Consider the following 19,493-nt stretch of genomic DNA (forward strand, 5'->3'; position numbering starts at 1 on the left):
GGGGGGGGGGGGGGGGGGGACTGTGCTGGCTCTGGGCAGGGCAAGAGAGAGTATCACAAACACTCATCTTAGACAGCTTCAGCCAGCCCTTTGGATAGTTGGCAACCCTGGTGATTATGGTGTGCCCAGGTACACCTGGACTCCTGTGGGCACGCCTTTGCACTCAGCGGTTGTGGTACTCGGTTGCTTGGGGAGTCACAGCCTGGTCTAAATAATGTGTCCGAGTTTTAGGCAGTCTGAAACCTGAACACATGATGCAAAGCCTGGCCGTGGCAGCCCTAGCCCATACCTCCCAACATTTTGAGATGGGAATGAGGGACACCTACTTGCAAACATATGTAGGCATAGGACACCCCCCCCCCTAGACACCCTCCTTCAACACACCCCCTTAAAGAAGAATTAAGACAAAAAAAGTTAATTAAATCCACAAGGACTTTTTTTTACCACCATTATTCCTTTATATTGGCTTTTTTAACATTTACAAATGCAGCAATTTAGAAATCAGATGAAAGGTTTAGCTCTGGGAAACACTTTTTGAAAGATAAAAAGTGTATTTTATATACGATATATGGATCAGACCAAAATGAGGGACAAATGAGGGGGAAAGAGGGACAGAGGGACATTTCTCCAAATCAAGGACAGCCCCTGGAAATCAGGGACAGTTGGGAGCTATGCCCTAGCCTAATAGACCATTGGGCTCTTATGGGGCCCAGCACTGCCCGCCCGTGATTTATGGGGGTGGCAGGAACATATGGAGAAAGAATATGAATATATCGCTTGGGAACTTCTATATGACCGCCATGAATGGAAATAGTATTCTGTAACATTTAAAACAAAGTTTTAGGGGAAGAGATTAGAGAGGCAGAGGGCCTCCTAATATTATTACCGGGGGGGAGGGGCTGGGACAAGGGGTGGGCAGGAAGGGGCGACTGCCCTGGGCACCGTGGTATCATGTGAGGTTGGTGGGGGGGGGGGGGGGGGGCACCACAAGGAGATTGAAGGAGGGGGGATTTGTGTTGGGAGGAGCAAATTGGGGGGGCAGCAAGGGGGTGGGAATTGTTCTGGGAGGGGACATTTGGGGTATGTGCTAGGAATGGTGATTTAGGGGGATTTTTTTTGGGGGGGGGGATCTGTGCTTTTTATGGTGGTGATGGAGGTGGGGCTCAGATTTTTAGGGATGAGAGATGATGGTCTTTTTTATGTAAGTGGTGGTGGAGGTGGGGCTCAGATTTTCAGGGATGATCCTTTTTATGTAAGTGGTGATGGAGGTGGGGCTCAGATTTTTAGGGATGAGAGATGATGGTCCTTTTTATGTAAGTGGTGATGGAGGTGGGGCTCAGGTCTTGAGAGATGAGAGATGATGGTCCTTTTTATGTAAGTGGTGATGGAGGTGGGGGAGAGGTCTTCAGGGATGAGAGATGATGGTCCTTTTTATGTAAGTGGAGACGGAGGTGGGGCTCAGGTCTTCAGAGATGAGAGATGATGGTCCTTTTTATGTAAGTGGTGACGGAGGTGGGGCTCAGGTCTTCAGAGATGAGAGATGATGGTCCTTTTTATGTAAGTGGTGACGGAGGTGGGGCTCAGGTCTTCAGAGATGAGAGATGATGGTCCTTTTTATGTAAGTGGTGACGGAGGTGGGGCTCAGGTCTTCAGAGATGAGAGATGATGGTCCTTTTTATGTAAGTGGTGGTGGAGGTAGGGCTCAGGTCTTCAGAGATAGAGATGATGGTCCTTTTAATGTAAGTGGTGACGGAGGTGGGGCTCAGGTCTTCAGGGATGAGAGATGATGGTCCTTTTTATGTAAGTGGTGACGGAGGTGGGGCTCAGGTCTTCAGGGATGAGAGATGATGGTCCTTTTTATGTAAGTGGTGGTGGAGGTGGGGCTCAGGACTTCAGCGATGAGAGATGATGGTTCTTTTTATGTAAGTGGTGATGGAGCTCAGGACTTCAGCGGTGAGAGATGATGGTCATTTTTTTTTAACTCTTTTTATTGAAAAAGATATAAGACATTGACAGTAATCAAAGCACTCAACATGAGCATAGAAAACAATGAGTTACATTTACAGTGCACAAAGATAATGGCCATTTTTATGTACGTGGTGATGGAGGTGGGGCTCAGGAGTTGAGTGGTGAGGGATGATGGTCATTGTTATGTAAGTGGTTATGGAGGTGGGGCTCAGGATTTCATTGATGATGGTCACTATCATGTGATTTGTGCTAGGAGAAGGATTTGGAGTGTGTGTGTGTGTGTGTGTGTGTGTGTGGGGGGGGGGGGGGTAATGTGTATTCGGAGGGGAAATTTGAGGGGTGGATTTGTGCTAGGAGGGGTATTCTTTTTGTTGGTGGGGGCATTTGGGGAAGGAAGGGGGCAGAGATTTGTACTGGGAGGGGGATTTCAGCAGGGGGCAGATTTGGACTGGGAGGAGGGGGAACTTATGCTTAGGGGGTAATCATGCAGATTAGTGCCCAATTTTTTGGGGGGTAGGGCTTAGGATTTTTGCTGTCACATAATGCTCATACATTTTGGGGGGGGGGGGGGGGTTGGCACGTTCTCTCCCTGAGCTCTAGGTGACCTTGTCCTGGCACTGGATAAGGGTGGCCCCTCAGTGATACAAACCAGTACACCCAGTAAATAAAATACAAGCTGGGGGATGATGGTAAGGAGTGCTCCAATCAGGGAAGTTCTGAACCATATGGAAATACTTTCTGAATCTATTTTACCAGTAAAATCTCCAAAATTTCTCCAGATAATTCTGCGAAGTGATGAGATTTTTTTTTCTTCCTCCCTGACACCTTCTCGGCTACGAGGGGCCCCGTGTGACAGAGTGTGATTACACCGGGCCCCCGTGTGCCACCACCTACGCAGCAAGCAGACATGTGATGGAGGGGTGACTGGAAGTGTCAGTGCAATAAATAGCCCAATATTACTCTTCCAGTAATACATTGTCCTCCTTATCTTCTAACCACCCAATAATCAGCGCCGATCACATAATATCCTGCCAAGTTTCTCTTCAAAAAATATGTGTATGATTGATACATCACTATTATTATTTATTCCCAAACAATCAATGTACAAAGCTCTATTATTCACACAGAATTCTTCTGTTTCAAATGCAATTGATGTGTCAAAACTTCTTCAAATCAATTGTAACAATTGAAAACGTTTGCAGAGTGGTACTTCCTTTCCCGACATATAAAGTGAGGGAAAAAAAGTATTTGACCCCCTGCTGGTTTTGTAGGTTTGCCCACTGACAAAGAAACAATCAGTCTATAATTTTATTGATCGGTTTATTATAACAGTGAGAGACAGAATAACAAATAAAATATCCATAAAAATGCATTTTGAAAACGTTATAAATTGATTTGCATTTCAATGAGTGAAATATAGTATTATATAGTATAGGTATTTCACCCCTTCACAAAACATGACTTGGTAGTTGGTGGAGAAACCCTTGTTGGCGATCACAGAGGTCAGACGTTTCTTGGAGTTGGCTTCCAGGTTTGCACACATCTCAGGAGGGATTTTGTCCTCTTTGCAGATCCTCTCCAAGCCATGAAGGTTTCCAGGCAGACGTTTGGTGACTCCAACCTTCAGCTCCCTCCACATATCTTCTATAGGATTAAGGTCTGGAGACTGGCTAGGCCACTCCAGGACCTTAATGTGCTTCTTCTTGAGCCACTCCTTTGTTGCCTTGGCCGTGTGTTTTGGGTCATTGTCATGCTGGAAGACCCATCTATGACGCATTTTCAATGCCCTGGCTGAGGGAAGGAGGTTCTCACCCAAGATTTGATGGTACATGGCCCCGTTCATTGTCCCTTCGATGCGGTGAAGTTGTCCTGTCCCCTTAGCAGGAAAACACCCCCAAAGCATAATGTCTCCACCTCCATGTATGACGGTGGGGGATGGTGTTCTTGTGGTCATAGGACCTCCATGTATGATGGTGGGGGATGGTGTTCTTGTGGTCATAGGTCCTCCATGTATGACGGTGGGGGATGGTGCTCTTGGGGTCATAGGTCCTCCATGTATGACGGTGGGGATGGTGTTCTTGGGGTCATAGGACCTCCATATATGACGGTGGGGGATGGTGCTCTTGGGGTCATAGGTCCTCCATGTATGACGGTGGGGATGGTGTTCTTGGGGTCATAGGCAGCATTCCTCCTCCTCCAAACACAAGGAGTTGAGTTGATGCCAAAAAGTTCAACTTTACATGAATCATGATTAGAAAGATGGACTTAGTCTTGAACATATGGCAGCACACCGTGTCTGGTATTTTATGCACAGAGTGTCAGGCGTATTTTAGGCATGCATGCTTGATGAGGTCCCATTACAAATGAATGACATGACCCCCCCTCAGTGCATACACTGTGCATTGTACCAATTACATTCGATTGGAAAGGACCACACACCTTCACAATAAGGGAGAACTCATGGATGGTCCAATTCAGCTTTTTCCTCCTCTTTAGGTGGTTTATCGATGATCTTTTTATAGCAGATCTCTGAATGTCACTTCATTCAGAAGGAAAGTTTTCATCAGTATAATTTGTTTTGTTTTTTGTCTTCCTGCAGAAATGATTCGGTCAGCCACTCCCTTCCCATTGGTCAGCCTCTTCTTTATGTTTATCGGATTTATACTCAACAACGTCGGACACATCCGGCCCCATCGGACCATTTTGGCCTTCGTGTCGGGAATCTTCTTCATCCTGTCTGGTGAGTAATTCCAACCTGTATACAGTGTCTTGAAAAAAAGTATTCATACCCCTTGAAATTTCCCAGATTTTGTCATGTTACACCCAAAAACGTAAATTTATTTTATTGGGATTTTATGTGATAGACCAACACAAAGTGTCACATAATTGTGAAGTGGAAGGAAAATGATAAATGATACAAATAAATATGTGAAAAGTGTGGGGGGAGGGGCATTTGTATTCAGCCCCCTTTACTCTGATAACTAAAATCTAGAGGAACCAATTGCCTTCAGAAGTCACCTAATTAGTAAATAGAGTCCACCTGTGTGTCATTTAATCTCAGTATAAATACAGCTGTTCTGTGAAGCCCTCAGAGGTTTATTAGAGAACTTTAGTGAACAAACAGCATCATGAAGGCCAAGGAACACACCAGACAGGTCAGGGATAAAGTTGTGGAGAAGTATAAAGCAGGGTTAGGTTATAAAAAATCTCCCAAGCTTTGAACATCTCACGGAGCTCTGTTCAATCCATCATCAGAAAATGGAAAGAGTATGGCACAACTGCAAACCTACCAAGACATGGCCGTCCACCTAAACTGACCAGCCGGGCAAGGAGAGCATTCATCAGAGAAGAGCCAAGAGGTCCATGGTAACTCTGGAGGAGCTGCAGAGATCCACAGCTCAGGTGGGAGAATCTGTCCACAGGACAACTATTAGTCGTGTTCTCCACAAATCTGCCCTTTATGGAAGAGTGACAAGAAGAAAGACATTGGTGAAAGAAAGTCATAAGAAGTCCTGTTTGTAGTTTGTGAGAAGCCATGTGGAGGACACAGCAAACATGTGGAACAAGGTGATCTGGTCAGATGAGACCAAAAGCAAAACACTATGTGTGGGGGAAAACTAATGCCGCGTACAAACGAGCGGACTTTACGGCAGACTTTGCCCGGCGGACGGGATTTCGTCGGACAATTCGATCGTGTGTGGGCTCCAGCGGACTTTGTTTGCTCAAAAGTTGGACGGACTTAGATTTGAAACATGTTTTAAATCTATCCGTCGAACTTGAGTTCGGTCGAAAAGTCCACTCGTCTGTATGCTAGTTCGACGGACAAAAAGCCACACTAGGGCAGCTATTGGCTACTGGCTATGAACTTCCTTATTTTAGTCCGGTCGTACATCATCACGTACGATTTTGACAATCTTTGGTGGATTGTGTGTAGGCAAGTCCGTTCATTCAGAAAGTCCGTCGTAAAGTACGTCGAAAAGTCCGCCGGGCAAAGTCTGCCGTAAAGTCCAACCGTGTGTACGCGGCATAACACTGCACATCACCCTGAACACACCATCCCCACCGTGAAACATGGTGGTGGCAGCATCATGTGGTGGGGATGGTTTTCTTCAGCAGGGACAGGGAAGCTGGTCAGAGTTGATGGGAAGATGGATGGAGCCAAATACAGGACGATCTTAGAAGAAAACCTGTTAGAGTCTACAAAAGACTTGAGACTGGGGGGAGGTTCACCTTCCAGCAGGACAACGACCCGAAACATCCAGCCAGAGCTACAATGGAATGGTTTAGATCAAAGCATATTCATGTGTTAGAATGGCCCAGTCACAGTCCAGACCTAAATCCCATTGAGAATCTGTGGCAAGACATGAAAATTGCTGTTCACAGACGCTCTCCATCCGATCTGACAGAGCTTGAGATATTTTACAAAGAAGAATGGGCAGAAATGTCCTCTCTAGATGTGCAAAGCTGGTAGAGACATCCCCAAAAAGACTTGTAGAGAAAGGGGGTTCTACAAAGTATTGACTCCGGGGGGCGCCATACAAATGCCCCTCCCCCACACTATTCACATATTTATTTTTATCATTTATCATTTTCCTTCCACTTCACAATTGTGAGCCACTTCGTGTTGGTCTATCACATAAAATCCCAATACAATACATTTACATTTTTGGTTTAACATGACAAAATGTGCGAAATTTCAAGGGGTGGGAATACTTTTTCCAGGCACCGTAAGCAGAATATGTAGCAAAGTCGCTGAATTACTATGTAGCAAAGTTGTTTAGGTGGAGAAATAAAAAGATGTATAAAAGGAGAGATGGTGGAAAGGTAATAATAGGACATCGGAGGAGGAGGAGCAGCGACATTGGGGGGGGCGGGGGGGGGGGGTGACGATGTGGCCCTTTTTCTGCACACGCAGCACTTTGCATTGTTTGCATTATCTGGACGTCTCCTCTGCATTCCGCACATCGGGGACAACAACCGCAATCATTCTGCCCCAGAAATGCCATTTTGCAGGTCATGTTTATCTCTCTCCCCGTTCAATGAAGGCGGTGAAGCGGAGAATTGGCTCTGCCACGCACAGACCTTCGGTATTGTCATCTGGTACGGGAACGCTCGCCGTTCGCACTGCCCCTCCCACTCAATCATCGCCTATAATAAGCGAGTCCTTATCAGCTGCTGAATATTGTGCCAGCTGTCCAGGAGGGAGCGAGCTCGGAATTAGAAGAGGAAAGTACGACCCTCGGGGGCCACGAGGTGCTGAACTTCAGGCAAACAGCTCAATACATAAAAGGGAGCTGCTTTACCTGCCAAAGGATATGAATTTTTGACCATCCGTTTCTAAGATACATTATATTGCCAAAAGTATTGGGACGCCTGCCTTTACACGCACATTAACTTTAATGGCATCCCAGTCTTAGTCTGTAGGATCCAATATTGAGTTGGCTCCGCCCTTTGCAGCTATAACAGCTTCAACTCTTCTGGGAAGGCCGTCCACAAGGTTTAGGAGGGTGTCTATGGGAATGTTTGACCATTCTTCCAGAAGTGCATTTGTGAGGTCAGGCACTGATGTTGGATGAGAAGGCCTGGCTTGCAGTCTCTCTACTCTAATTCATCCCAAAGGTGTTCTATCAGGATGGGGTCAGGACTCTGTGCAGGACAGTCAAGTTCCTCCACCCCAAACTCGCTCCTCCATGTTTTTATAGACCTTGATTTGTGCACTGGTCCAAATCATTTGGTGGAGGGGGGATTATGGTGTGGGGGAGGGGGGATTATGGTGTGGGGAATGGGGGGATTATGGTGTGGGGAATGGGGGGATTATGGTGTGGGGAATGGGGGGGATTATGGTGTGGGGGTGGAAGGGGGATTATGGTGGGGGGGTTGTTTTTCAGGGGCTGGGCTTGGCCCCTTAGTTCCAGTGAAGGGAACTCTTAAGGTATCAGCATACCAGGACATTTTGGACAATTTCATGCTCCCAACTTTGTGGGAACAGTTTGGGGATGGCCCCTTCCTGTTCCAACATGACTGCCCACCAGTGCACAAATCAAGGTCCATAAAGACACGGATGAGCGAGTTTGGGGTGGAGGAACTTGACTGGCCTGCACAGAGTCCTGACCTCAACCCCATAGAACACCTTTGGGATGAATTAGAGCAGAGACTGCGAGCCAGGCCTTCTCATCCTACATCAGTGCCTGACCTCACAAATGCACTTCTGGAAGAATGGTCAAACATTCCCATAGACACCCTCCTAAACCTTGTGGACGGCCTTCATAGAAGAGCTGAAGCTGTTATAGCTGCAAAGGGCGGAGCCAACTCAATATTCAACCCTACGGACTAAGACTGGGATGTCATTAAAATTCATGTGCGTGTAAAGGCAGGTGTCCCGATACTTTTGACAATATAGTGTATACACACTCCAGCCAGACCGTACAGCCAGGTTGGTGACCTGATTTTTCTCTACTGCAGGTAAGCAATAAAGCTTGGTCACCTCTCCACCCCCAGACTGTGATTGGACATTGGAGGAGCAGAAGCAGTTCACTGCACCACTCAACATGTTCCCTGACAGCACACGTAGGACACATTGAATGGCTCCCAGAGCTGCACACCATGCAACCCCTATGGGGCCCCAAAGCTGCCCACCTACACAGTGATATGTGCATGGAGCAGCAGTCTTTGGTAAATACATTTTGATAAAATAATCCACATAAAGTTTGAGAAATCTATTCTCTATATGGTAGGCTGGAAAACAATAAGTATCTGGTATCACTAGAAGAGGTGGCTATCAGACTGAATGTAATAAAGATGATGGTTTTGCTGGGGGGTCCCATCACACATGGATAAGGCCTCGAGGAGGACAGTGATCAAGGGCAAGTGGACGGTGTATACAAGTATGCGGCCAGTTCACCACTCAGTTACAGGTGGGCTCCAACATTGGCAATGGGAGACCCTCAGAGGTGTGTACACCCAAAAGGCACTGACCTTATCTCATAGGAACAATAATGATTTCAGGATAGTTCAAAGCCTGTCAGACCAATCCTTACACAGGACGATCTCTCTCTGACCAATCCTTCCACAGGATGATCTCTCTCTGACCAATCCTTCCACAGGATGATCTCTCTCTCTCTGACCAATCCTTGTACAGGATGATCTTTCTCTGAGCAATCATTGTACAGGATGATCTCTCTCTCTCTCTCTCTCTGACCAATCCTTGTACAGGATGATCTTTCTCTGACCAATCCTTGTACAGGATGATCTCTCTCTGACCAATCCTTGTACAGGATGATCTCTCTCTGACCAATCCTTGTACAGGATGATCTCTCTCTCTCTCTGACCAATCCTTGTACAGGATGATCTCTCTCTGACCAATCCTTGTACAGGATGATCTCTCTCTCTCTCTGACCAATCCTTGTACAGGATGATCTCTCTCTGACCAATCCTTGTACAGGATGATCTCTCTCTGACCAATCCTTGTACAGGATGATCTCTCTCTCTCTCTGACCAATCCTTGTACAGGATGATCTCTCTCTGACCAATCCTTGTACAGGATGATCTCTCTCTCTCTCTGACCAATCCTTGTACAGGATGATCTCTCTCTGACCAATCCTTGTACAGGATGATCTCTCTCTCTCTCTGACCAATCCTTGTACAGGATGATCTTTCTCTGACCAATCCTTGTACAGGATGATCTTTCTCTCTGACCAATCCTTGTACAGGATGATCTTTCTCTGACCAATCCTTGTACAGGATGATCTCTCTCTCTGACCAATCCTTGTACAGGATGATCTTTCTCTGACCGATCCTTGTACAGGATGATCTTTCTCTGACCAATCATTGTACAGGATCATCTCTCTCTCTCTCTGACCAATCCTTGTACAGGATGATCTTTCTCTGACCAATCCTTGTACAGGATGATCTCTCTCTCTGACCAATCCTTGTACAGGATGATCTCTCTCTCTGACCAATCCTTGTACAGGATGATCTTTCTCTGACCGATCCTTGTACAGGATGATCTTTCTCTGACCAATCCTTGTACAGGATGATCTCTCTCTGACCAATCATTGTACAGGATCATCTCTCTCTCTCTCTCTCTGACAAATCCTTGTACAGGATGATCTTTCTCTGACCAATCCTTGTACAGGATGATCTCTCTCTGACCAATCCTTGTACAGGATGATCTCTCTCTGACCAATCATTGTACAGGATCATCTCTCTCTCTCTCTCTCTGACCAATCCTTGTACAGGATGATCTTTCTCTGACCAATCCTTGTACAGGATGATCTTTCTCTGACCAATCCTTGTACAGGATGATCTTTCTCTGACCAATCCTTGTACAGGATGATCTCTCTCTCTGACCAATCCTTGTACAGGATGATCTTTCTCTGACCAATCCTTGTACAGGATGATCTCTCTCTCTGACCAATCCTTGTACAGGATGATCTCTCTCTGACCAATCCTTGTACAGGATGATCTTTCTCTGACCGATCCTTGTACAGGATGATCTTTCTCTGACCAATCCTTGTACAGGATGATCTTTCTCTGACCAATCCTTGTACAGGATGATCTTTCTCTGACCAATCCTTGTACAGGATGATCTTTCTCTGACCAATCCTTGTACAGGATGATCTTTCTCCGACCAATCCTTGTAAAGGATGATCTTTCTCCGATCAATCCTTGTACAGGATGATCTTTCTCCGATCAATCCTTGTACAGGATGATCTTTCTCCAACCAATCCTGGCACAGGACAATCTCTCTTCCAACCAAAATCGGCTGCAAAGCTCTTATGATCTGTGCAAACCTATTGTAAAGTGTGCCAGTGATTTGCAGTTCGTGTTGTTTTGTCCCTTACACTCCTCAGAGCACATAAAGTGTTCCTAAAACCCGACCCAATTTACAGAACGCTCCAACGGTAAATGTAATGAATAAAATGCTTGTCCTTCGTGAACCCCCAATGTGTGTCCGCCCCATTCCATCCATAAACTGCCTCTTTTACCACTCCTCCTGGGGGGGCGCACATTAATCTCTAATCTCCTTGTGCCCACCTGTCACTCCCACCAGTCTTCTCCTAATCCGCCATTTCCTGCTGCCCCCATCTCCGTCCTCCACATTTCTAAATCTATATGATAAACCCGGGATTTTCTTCCATAATCATAAGGTGTAGAACAAGGCATGCTGGGAGCACCTTATAGAGAGGCTTATAGAACATCTGTGACTGGGAATAATCATTCTGAAGTCACCAGAGGGAAACCCACATGTCAGAGTTTGTGAAATAAAGAAGTTATTACAATGAGTAAGAATTGTTTGTTTGTATAGGCCACTGGATATACTGATATATATATATATATATATATGTACACACACACACACACACTATATTACCAAAAGTATTGGGACGCCTGCCTTTACACGCACATGAACTTTAATGACATCCCAGTCTTAGTCCGTAGGATTCAATATTGAGTTGGCCCACCCTTTACAGCTATAACAGCTTCACCTCTTCTGGGAAGGCCGTCCACAAGGTTTAGGAGGGTGTCTATGGGAATGTTTGACCATTCTTCCAGAAGAGCATTTGTGTGACGTTGGATGAGAAGGCCTGGCTCGCAGTCTCCCCTATAATTCATCCCAAAGGAGTTCTATCGGGTTGAGGTCGGGACTCTGTGCAGGACAGTCATGTTCTCCAACCCCAAACTCGCTCATCCATGTCTTTATGGACCTTGCTTTGTGCACTGGTCCAAATCATTTGGTGGAGGGGGGATTATGGTGTGGGGTTGTTTTTCAGGGGTTGGGTTGGCCCCTTAGTTCCAGTGAAGGGAACTCTTAAGGCGTCAGCATACCAAGACATTTTGGACAATTTCATTTTCACTTTCACTTTGGGGGAACAGTTTGGGGATGGCCTCTTCCTGTTCCAACATGAGTACTGTGCACCAGTGCACAAAGTAATGTTTAGGTCAGACTCAATGTAATCAAGGGCCTCATCAGCAGTATGGCTGCCCTCAAAGAACCAGTTGTATCTGGGGTGTGCTATGTACAGAGTACAGGGTTCAGGAGTGCAATATGTATAGAGTGGAAATTTCAGAATTACCCTACGTACAGAGTGCAGAGTTTAGGGGTGCATTATGTATAGAGTGCAGGGTTTACGGGTGTGCTACATACAGTGTGTAGAGTCCAGGGGTGTGCTATGTACAGAGTGCATGGTTCAGGGGTGTGTTAAGTAAAGAGTGCAGGATTCAGGGGTGTGCTATGTACAGAGTGCAGAGTTTAGGGGTGCATTATGTATAGAGTGCAGGGTTTACGGGTGTGCTACATACAGTGTGTAGAGTCCAGGGGTGTGCTATGTACAGAGTGCATGGTTCAGGGGTGTGTTAAGTAAAGAGTGCAGGATTCAGGGGTGTGCTATGTACAGAGTGCAGGGTTCAGGGGTGTGCTATGTACAGAGTGCAGGGTTCAGGGGTGTGCTACTTACAGAGTGCAGGGTTCAGGAGTGCATTATTTACATAGTGGAGAGTTCAGAATTATGCTACATACAGAGTGCAGAGTTTAGGGTGCACTATGTATAGAGTGCAGGGTTTATGGGTGTGCTATATACAGAGTATAGGGTTCAGGGGTGTGCTATGTACTGAGTGCAGAGTTTAGAAGTTCGCTGCATACAGAGTGTAGGGTTCATGGGTGTGCTATGCACAGAGTGCAGAGTTTAGAAGTTCGCTACATACAGAGTGCAGGGTTCAGGGGTGTGCTATATACAAAATACAGGGTTTAAGGGTGCACTATGTACAGAGTGCAGTGTTTAGGGGTGCGCTATGCACAGTGTGCAACCCAAAACCCCAAAAGCTCCCTTGCATCTCTCCCTCCTACCTGGCCCAAATCTAGTACCTCCCTGTGTAGGAGGTTCTGCCTCCCCTTGCAGGGAGATCATTCTCCCTCTTAGATTAAGGAAATCTGTCTCTGCTGTGAGTGCATGCAGGGATCAGTTCGAAGCCTTCCCAGTTTACAAGTGACAGCGGCGAGGGGGAGCGGAGAGAGCGAGAGACGGAGGTGGTGGAATGGAGTTAGAGCAAGTTCTGGCTGCAAAACTGGGTGCGAGGGCCCACATGACAAGGCCTGGTGGGCGGGATTTGGCATGTGTTTGACGTGCGGTCTAGGTCCTGTGACATGCCACACATAATATTTAACATAGGTGTGCGCAAGGGGTGTGCCAGGTGTGCCTGGGCACACCCTAATCCTGGAGTTGGCAACCCATCAATTGTGGACAGGTGACAGGTAAGCCGCGATCCTTACTTGCCGACCCCCAGAACCTGGACAGGATAGGTGGCTGGAGTGGAAATTAAGGGACCGATCTGTATTTTCTTCTGCAGCAGCTGAAAGTAGGCTTCTCCTCCTCTTCCTCTCGCCGATATTCAGATGCCATGGGAGGAAAATACAGGGGATTGGTACCAATGTATGCCACCCCTCTTGTCCCAGTTCCTTTTCTTTCTGCTGCCCAGGTCCCCCTGTGTGCTCACCTGCTCCCCCCCATTGTTTTAGGATGACGAGTGAGGAAAAGGCCCGTTAGTATGTCACAAAGGCATATGTGTTGGAGCTTTGAGGTGCACACCTTAATACAATAGGCTGCGCACACCTATGATATTTAACCACCTGAAGCCTCCCTGTCCCCTAGACAATACCAGACCTATCACAGCCCTCCTGGTGATGACCTGGTTGCTCCTCAATAAACAGAAGTTTGCCAGATCCTCTGAATTCTTATGGCAACATGTTCTTTTCCTCCTTAGGACTGTCCCTGGTGGTCGGCCTGGTCCTCTACATATCCAGCATTAACGATGAAATCCTGAATCGTACAAAAGACTCGGAGACCTATTTCAGTTACAAGTACGGATGGTCCTTTGCGTTTGCCGCTATATCCTTTCTCCTCACAGAGGTAATTATGATTTCCAGAGGGGCCGTAATGTTTTGGGTTTTGCTAACAAAAGAAAAGATTTGAGAAGTTCGTCCAGGGTGAAGACCTCACAGTAGTGGCGGTCCGTCCATACAGGGGGAAGGGGCGCCGCCCCCCTAATCCATGCACCCGGCTCCTAATCTACATGTAGGGTGCCGGACGCATGGATTTCAATGGTTTTTTTTTGTTTTTTGTTTTTTTTTAAGCACGTAATTAAAACCTGAGGCTCTAATTGGCTTCAAAAAAGGGTGGGCTTGGGGCGCAGAGCCCACACAGTTGTGTGACAATAGCGCGTTAATATTCGCTATTGTCTTCCTGATTCTCCTCCCGGCCAATCAGGAAGTGGGTCTTAAGACCTGATTGGCCGAGAGGAGAAGCGATCGTATTGGCCGCTGAGGGAAGGAGGAGGGAAACCGCCAAAGAGGAAGCCGTCGTGAAGCCGGAGACGCAGGGTGAAGCCGCCGAGGAGGAAACACAGGAAAGACCTAGATGGGGTAAGTGCGGGGCTGGTGGGCGGATGAGCGAGCAGCAGGGGGGGGGGTTTGACTGAGTGACCGACCTACCGGGAGGTGGTGGTGGGATGTCTTTTTTGCCGCCCCCCCAAAATATACACCACCAGCCACCACTGCCTCAAAGTATTTTTATTTAGAGGGAAAGTCACACATCTCTGGTAGTCAGGGATGCCTCAGGTATAGAACTTGATGGTTTGGGGATATTTATTAAGGAATATCAAGGAATATTGATAACATTTATCTCATTTTAAGATTTGTGGAGCAACAAGAGTGAGATATGAGTTCCTGTACAGCCTCACAGTCCAAACGACACTACAGTTCACTTATTGGGCTTCCATGCCAATTGCAGTTTTTTTCAACACATTAGTTTTGGTGAAATGAAATCATTATGAGGGTTGTCCTGAAAAGTTCACGGCCTGACACAGAAGGAGCAGTGGCGTCGCTATGGGAGTGCGGGCCGCACCCAGGTGACACCCGCCAGAGGGTTGACACCATCAAGTAGGAAGCGATATCTGACCACGATGGAGTCGAGACAGTTGGGAGCCTGATGAGGATGGGGTGAGACAGGAGAGAACCCGAAGGGGGTGGTGAGACAGGAGAGACCCCGATGGGGGGAGGGGGGGGTCACACAATGTTTAACCGCACCAGGCGACACCAACCCTAGGGACACCACTGGGAAAGAGTGACCACACAGACATGAAACTTTATCACTGCACCAAGCCACTCTTCCAGATGGTCAGCTGAAAATGGTGCATGCACGCAATACAGTTTTCATGCGCTCTTTACAAACATTTAGCACAAAAGGCTTGGGGTGTTCCATCAGCAGGCAAAGTGATGGCAACAATCTACTGGGATTTGGAGGGTGTGCATCAGCAGTGCAGAAGGCTGTTGCAATCACTTTGCCCGCTGATGGAACACTCAGAGCTGCCTTTCTCCACCTTCTCCATTTTCAACTTGATTAAGGGGGGTGCCAGCTGTCTGCAAAGAGCACATGAAAACCGTGCTCATGCGCCATTTTCAGAGCAAAAGATCTGGAGGAGCGGCTTGGTGCAGTGATAAAATTTTATCTCTAAGTGGTTACTCCTTCCCTGTCGGGCCATGAACTTTTCAGACTTCCCTCGTATGGTAGTTTGTTGCCATGTAATTTATCACCGTAGATCAGGGTTTCTCTACCAGGGTTCCATGGATCCCTAGGGTTCCTCCAGAGGATGCTAGGGGTTCCTTGAGCCATGAGCAATTTCTGCCTCTTTACTGATCTGCCTCTTCCTCCCAATGACCACAAGTGTAAGGAGCATTCTCCCTACTAACCATCTTCGTAAAGTTTCTTGAGTTGGAGATATAGTAATTTTTAGCAGGGGTTCCCTGAGACAGGAAGGTTAGTTCAAGGGTTCATTTGTGTTGATAAGGTTGAGAAAGAATGCTATAGATAATTACTCACGTCCGAAAGCTAACCTATAACTCCCCAAAAAACGACCCTAACCCTTAACTATAAAACCTAATTAAAGGTAACCTAGATCCTAAATCTGACCATTATCGCCTGCAGTATCGCATCAATAGTCCATATCAATTGACATTTTTTAAAATTTTGAAATTCCGTTTAAACTAGTGCCAGAAGAGCCCAAAAACGTGTACCAAAAAAAAAAAGGCACCGTCATTCTTTTTATGCCCTTTATTAAAATGATCCAAACCAACAAAAAGATATAAAACATTTTTCTCAACAAGCAAAAAGATACATTGTACACTTTTGGCTAAAAGAGATAACATTGACCTTATTGTCCACTGCTAATGTAAAAACAGCCAGGACAATGTGGCGTAAGGTGTGTCTCCATTCTCCTATTTGGCCACATGTGAATAGTTTCTCCTGTCTGTAGGAACAACAGTTACAGATGTATGCAACTGTGTAAGAGGAACTTCATTGGTTGACTGATTTTAACGCCCAAGCACATGTCCCTTCCCCCACGCTCCAGCCCTGCTAGAACACGATTCCACCTGCTGAGGCCAACCCCTCCGTCATCTTGTGTCCTGCTCCTCACCGTGGGCCTCCTCACAACATTCCCAGCCAAAGTCCATTATATCCAGAAGAAGGATTGTTCATACAATTAATAGATTCACTGCAATTTAATGATGTTGTTCAGGGAGTGGTAATACAGTCACAACACAAGAACCTACATTCTGGAGTCACTTGGCATACACAGTCAATCACATAACGTGGACGACCTGCAGTAAGCACAGGTGAAAGCTTGTGCAGCACCCCAACAGCCATCTCCCTATAGTCTCCCCTCTGCCCAGGGTCATCAGTACTCACAGGACTGGGTTCTCTGTAGACACCTCCCAGCATGGTACACCTCTCCTGGGGACCTTCCAGGGAAAAAGCCTCATACAAGGATCTCTAGTTAGTCCTTTTGCAATCCTCCATAGCAATCACCTCCTTAAGGGGCAGAATGACTACAGCCGGCTCCTCCTGCATATAGGTCCACTTCACCAGGCCTCCTGCCCTGTCCAGGGCCTAGGTGTGTTGGCTACATGCTCACATGTGTGGGGTGTTTGACTTCCATTACCCCAGACTCACTACGTCCCCCTCCTCACCTAGCTTAGATATTGGTGCTGACTCACCCCTGATATCACTGAGGGAGGACTCTGCCTAAAAGGGGCCTAACACCTAGTGTCACTACCTGCTGTACCAAACACTATTCTGGTACAGAGCCACCTACGGGCAAAGTTCCTAACAGCACCTGCCTACAACTGTCTCAGAGTTTGATGCAAAACTTCATAATGCCTCGGGGATAAGGGTACGTAACTTAGTGTAGCACCACGAGTGCAGAACATATGAAATAATTCATGTGGGCTAAGTAGTGTAGCTCCACGTTGAACTTCATGGGGCCTATCACATTCACACAGGAGGGCAGATAGGAGAATAGGGTTTGCAAGTCTTAAACTATCTCAAGTGTGGTCATACATATCAACCACTGTATCACAAAAGCCGGAAGGCCCAGTGTGAGCTGGGGAGGGAACCCTGCCTTGGTTTAATCCACATGGTGGTCTCCTTAAAAATGTCAAATCTTGCAGCCTTTAAAATGGTTGGAGATCCAGGTGCAGGAGGGAGGGGATTATAATCTAATTTTTTCTGAGTTCACGACTTTTACATCTTTTCTTTCACAGAGTGCTGGAGTAATGTCTGTGTACCTCTTCATGAAAAGATACACGGCCGAGGATGCCTACAGACCTCATCCAGGCTTCTACAGGCCACGGCTAAGCAACTGTTCTGACTATTCTGGCCAGTTCCTCCACCCTGAGGCTTGGGTCAGAGGCCGGAGTCCTTCTGATATCTCCAGTGAAGCCTCTTTGCAGATGAACTCTAATTACCCCGCCCTCCTCAAATGCCCTGACTACGACCAGATGTCCTCGTCTCCTTGTTGAAAACGGGACCGTGGCCAAACCCTGAGGCTGTATCGGTGTTCTGCAGGCCATGCCGACCCTCCAAACATGACCTCTAGTCCACTCATCGTTTTCCCTATTGCTAAAGAGACAAGTGATCTCAACAAACACCTAGCAGAGATTTTACACCTACGTAAGAGGGTTCCTGCAGCCCACTTGTTCCACCATAGGTTAGTCAAACCAGTTCTGTGCGGTCCAACAATGTAAACGGCTAGCGGGATCAGCTACTCCATGTTCACCTTCCGAGTCGTCTCTTCTGTTTTCATCTGATAAGCTTATTGACATGGAATGAAAACTTGTTACAATCAGGTGGCCTTGGCAAAGAATGGAGGCATTCTCATGACTTTCTACAAAGTTGCACATGGCCAAGTCCTAAATGGTCATGTCTTGATATATGCTTAGCAGTTGTGTTGTAAAATTTGATTCCTTTTTCAAACTTTTCAGCAGACACAGACCAAGACATCATGGAGGTAGAGTCATCCGAAAACAGCTCGTAACGTTTCTTTTTTCAAAATGGCTTCACCTGCATGGCCGCCGTTGCGTAGTAAATCTATTCTCTACATGTTTAGAAGGGTGCAAATCGTATGTAGAAGTCAGGGATACAAGGGAACGTCGATGTCTTGTGCACGCTTAGGTGGATCCAGAGATCATTGTTGTGTGATCGTTGATGTTAATCCCGTGTGACGTGCAATCCTGGCGGTCCGTGTAGACTGTAGCGGGGGAGGATAGATGTTCTTGTAGACCCGTGCATCAGTTTACCTAAATAAGATCTTGTCAACAAAACTCGTCTTACTCACCAGGTGAAAAGGGGATAAAAGAGTACAGGAAAAAGGTTCCTGTTATGAAACAACTCCTTGTATATGAATGTTCATCCTTGCTGCAACTGTCTGAGCTCCTCTACATCAACAATGTTAGGTCCATACTAATATTTGGCCTATGGTCTCTACCTTGACGGATAACCTAAAATCTGTAGCGTTAGGGTGGAAGTCAGTAACATACAGATATATGAGATGAGTTTGTAGAATACATCATCCAGTAGAGTGCAGGTATTTTCATGTCTGTAGGTAGGAGCACCCAGAGATACATGTCGAGAAGAAAGATATACGTCACCTTTTGCTTTAAGATGGGAATTTTAACTTCATGGCATTACTTGTGTTCTCCAAGTAAGTTATTTTTTTTTTTAAATAAAAAAAAAAAGTCTTATTTAGGACTCATTTACACTTGCTTTGGTTTTAACTCACCTTAGAGGTTACCAATTCAATATGCATTTTTGATGTGTTTTGATGCTTATTTGAAGCTTTAAAGAAGCTTGGCAAATGCCCCGTGCGTGTTGAATTTCTATTTGTTTTAAAGGGGATCAGTAAAATTCCAGCTCAGTAAACTCCCAGCTCAGCAGAATGCCAGCTCATTCGTCCCCGATTCAACAGATCCCCAACTCGGTAGTAAACCCCAGCTCTGCTGATCCCTAACTTAATAGCAACCCCCAGCTCTGCTGGTCCTCTTGTTTGCTGACCCTCCTCTCTCTCTCTGGTCCCCTGGTATCATTGCTAGTTTCTCCTGCTGTGCTCTCCTATCTCTGCTGATCCTCTCTCTCTCTGGTCCCCGCTCACCTCCCGCTATATTCCTCCCACTCTGTGCACTACATGTGACATTG

General features: G+C 46.5%; 1 protein-coding gene across 2 annotated transcripts in view; it reads left to right on the forward strand.

Annotated features, from left to right (window-relative positions):
* Positions 1-19,018, forward strand: part of CACNG5 (calcium voltage-gated channel auxiliary subunit gamma 5) — an 80,177-nt gene extending 61,159 nt beyond the window's left edge. For both annotated transcript variants that reach the window (XM_073607140.1, XM_073607141.1), the window contains exons 4-6: positions 4,568-4,708; positions 13,729-13,874; positions 17,564-19,018. In XM_073607140.1, the coding sequence (XP_073463241.1) occupies positions 4,568-4,708; positions 13,729-13,874; positions 17,564-17,821 (545 nt within the window). In that variant the 3' untranslated portion in view covers positions 17,822-19,018. The remainder of the gene's footprint in view (positions 1-4,567; positions 4,709-13,728; positions 13,875-17,563) is intronic.
* Positions 19,019-19,493: the final 475 nt, after the last annotated feature.

The sequence above is a fragment of the Aquarana catesbeiana genome, linkage group LG12 (assembly GCF_042186555.1).
Source record: "Aquarana catesbeiana isolate 2022-GZ linkage group LG12, ASM4218655v1, whole genome shotgun sequence".
NCBI classification, from domain to species: Eukaryota; Metazoa; Chordata; class Amphibia; order Anura; family Ranidae; genus Aquarana; species Aquarana catesbeiana.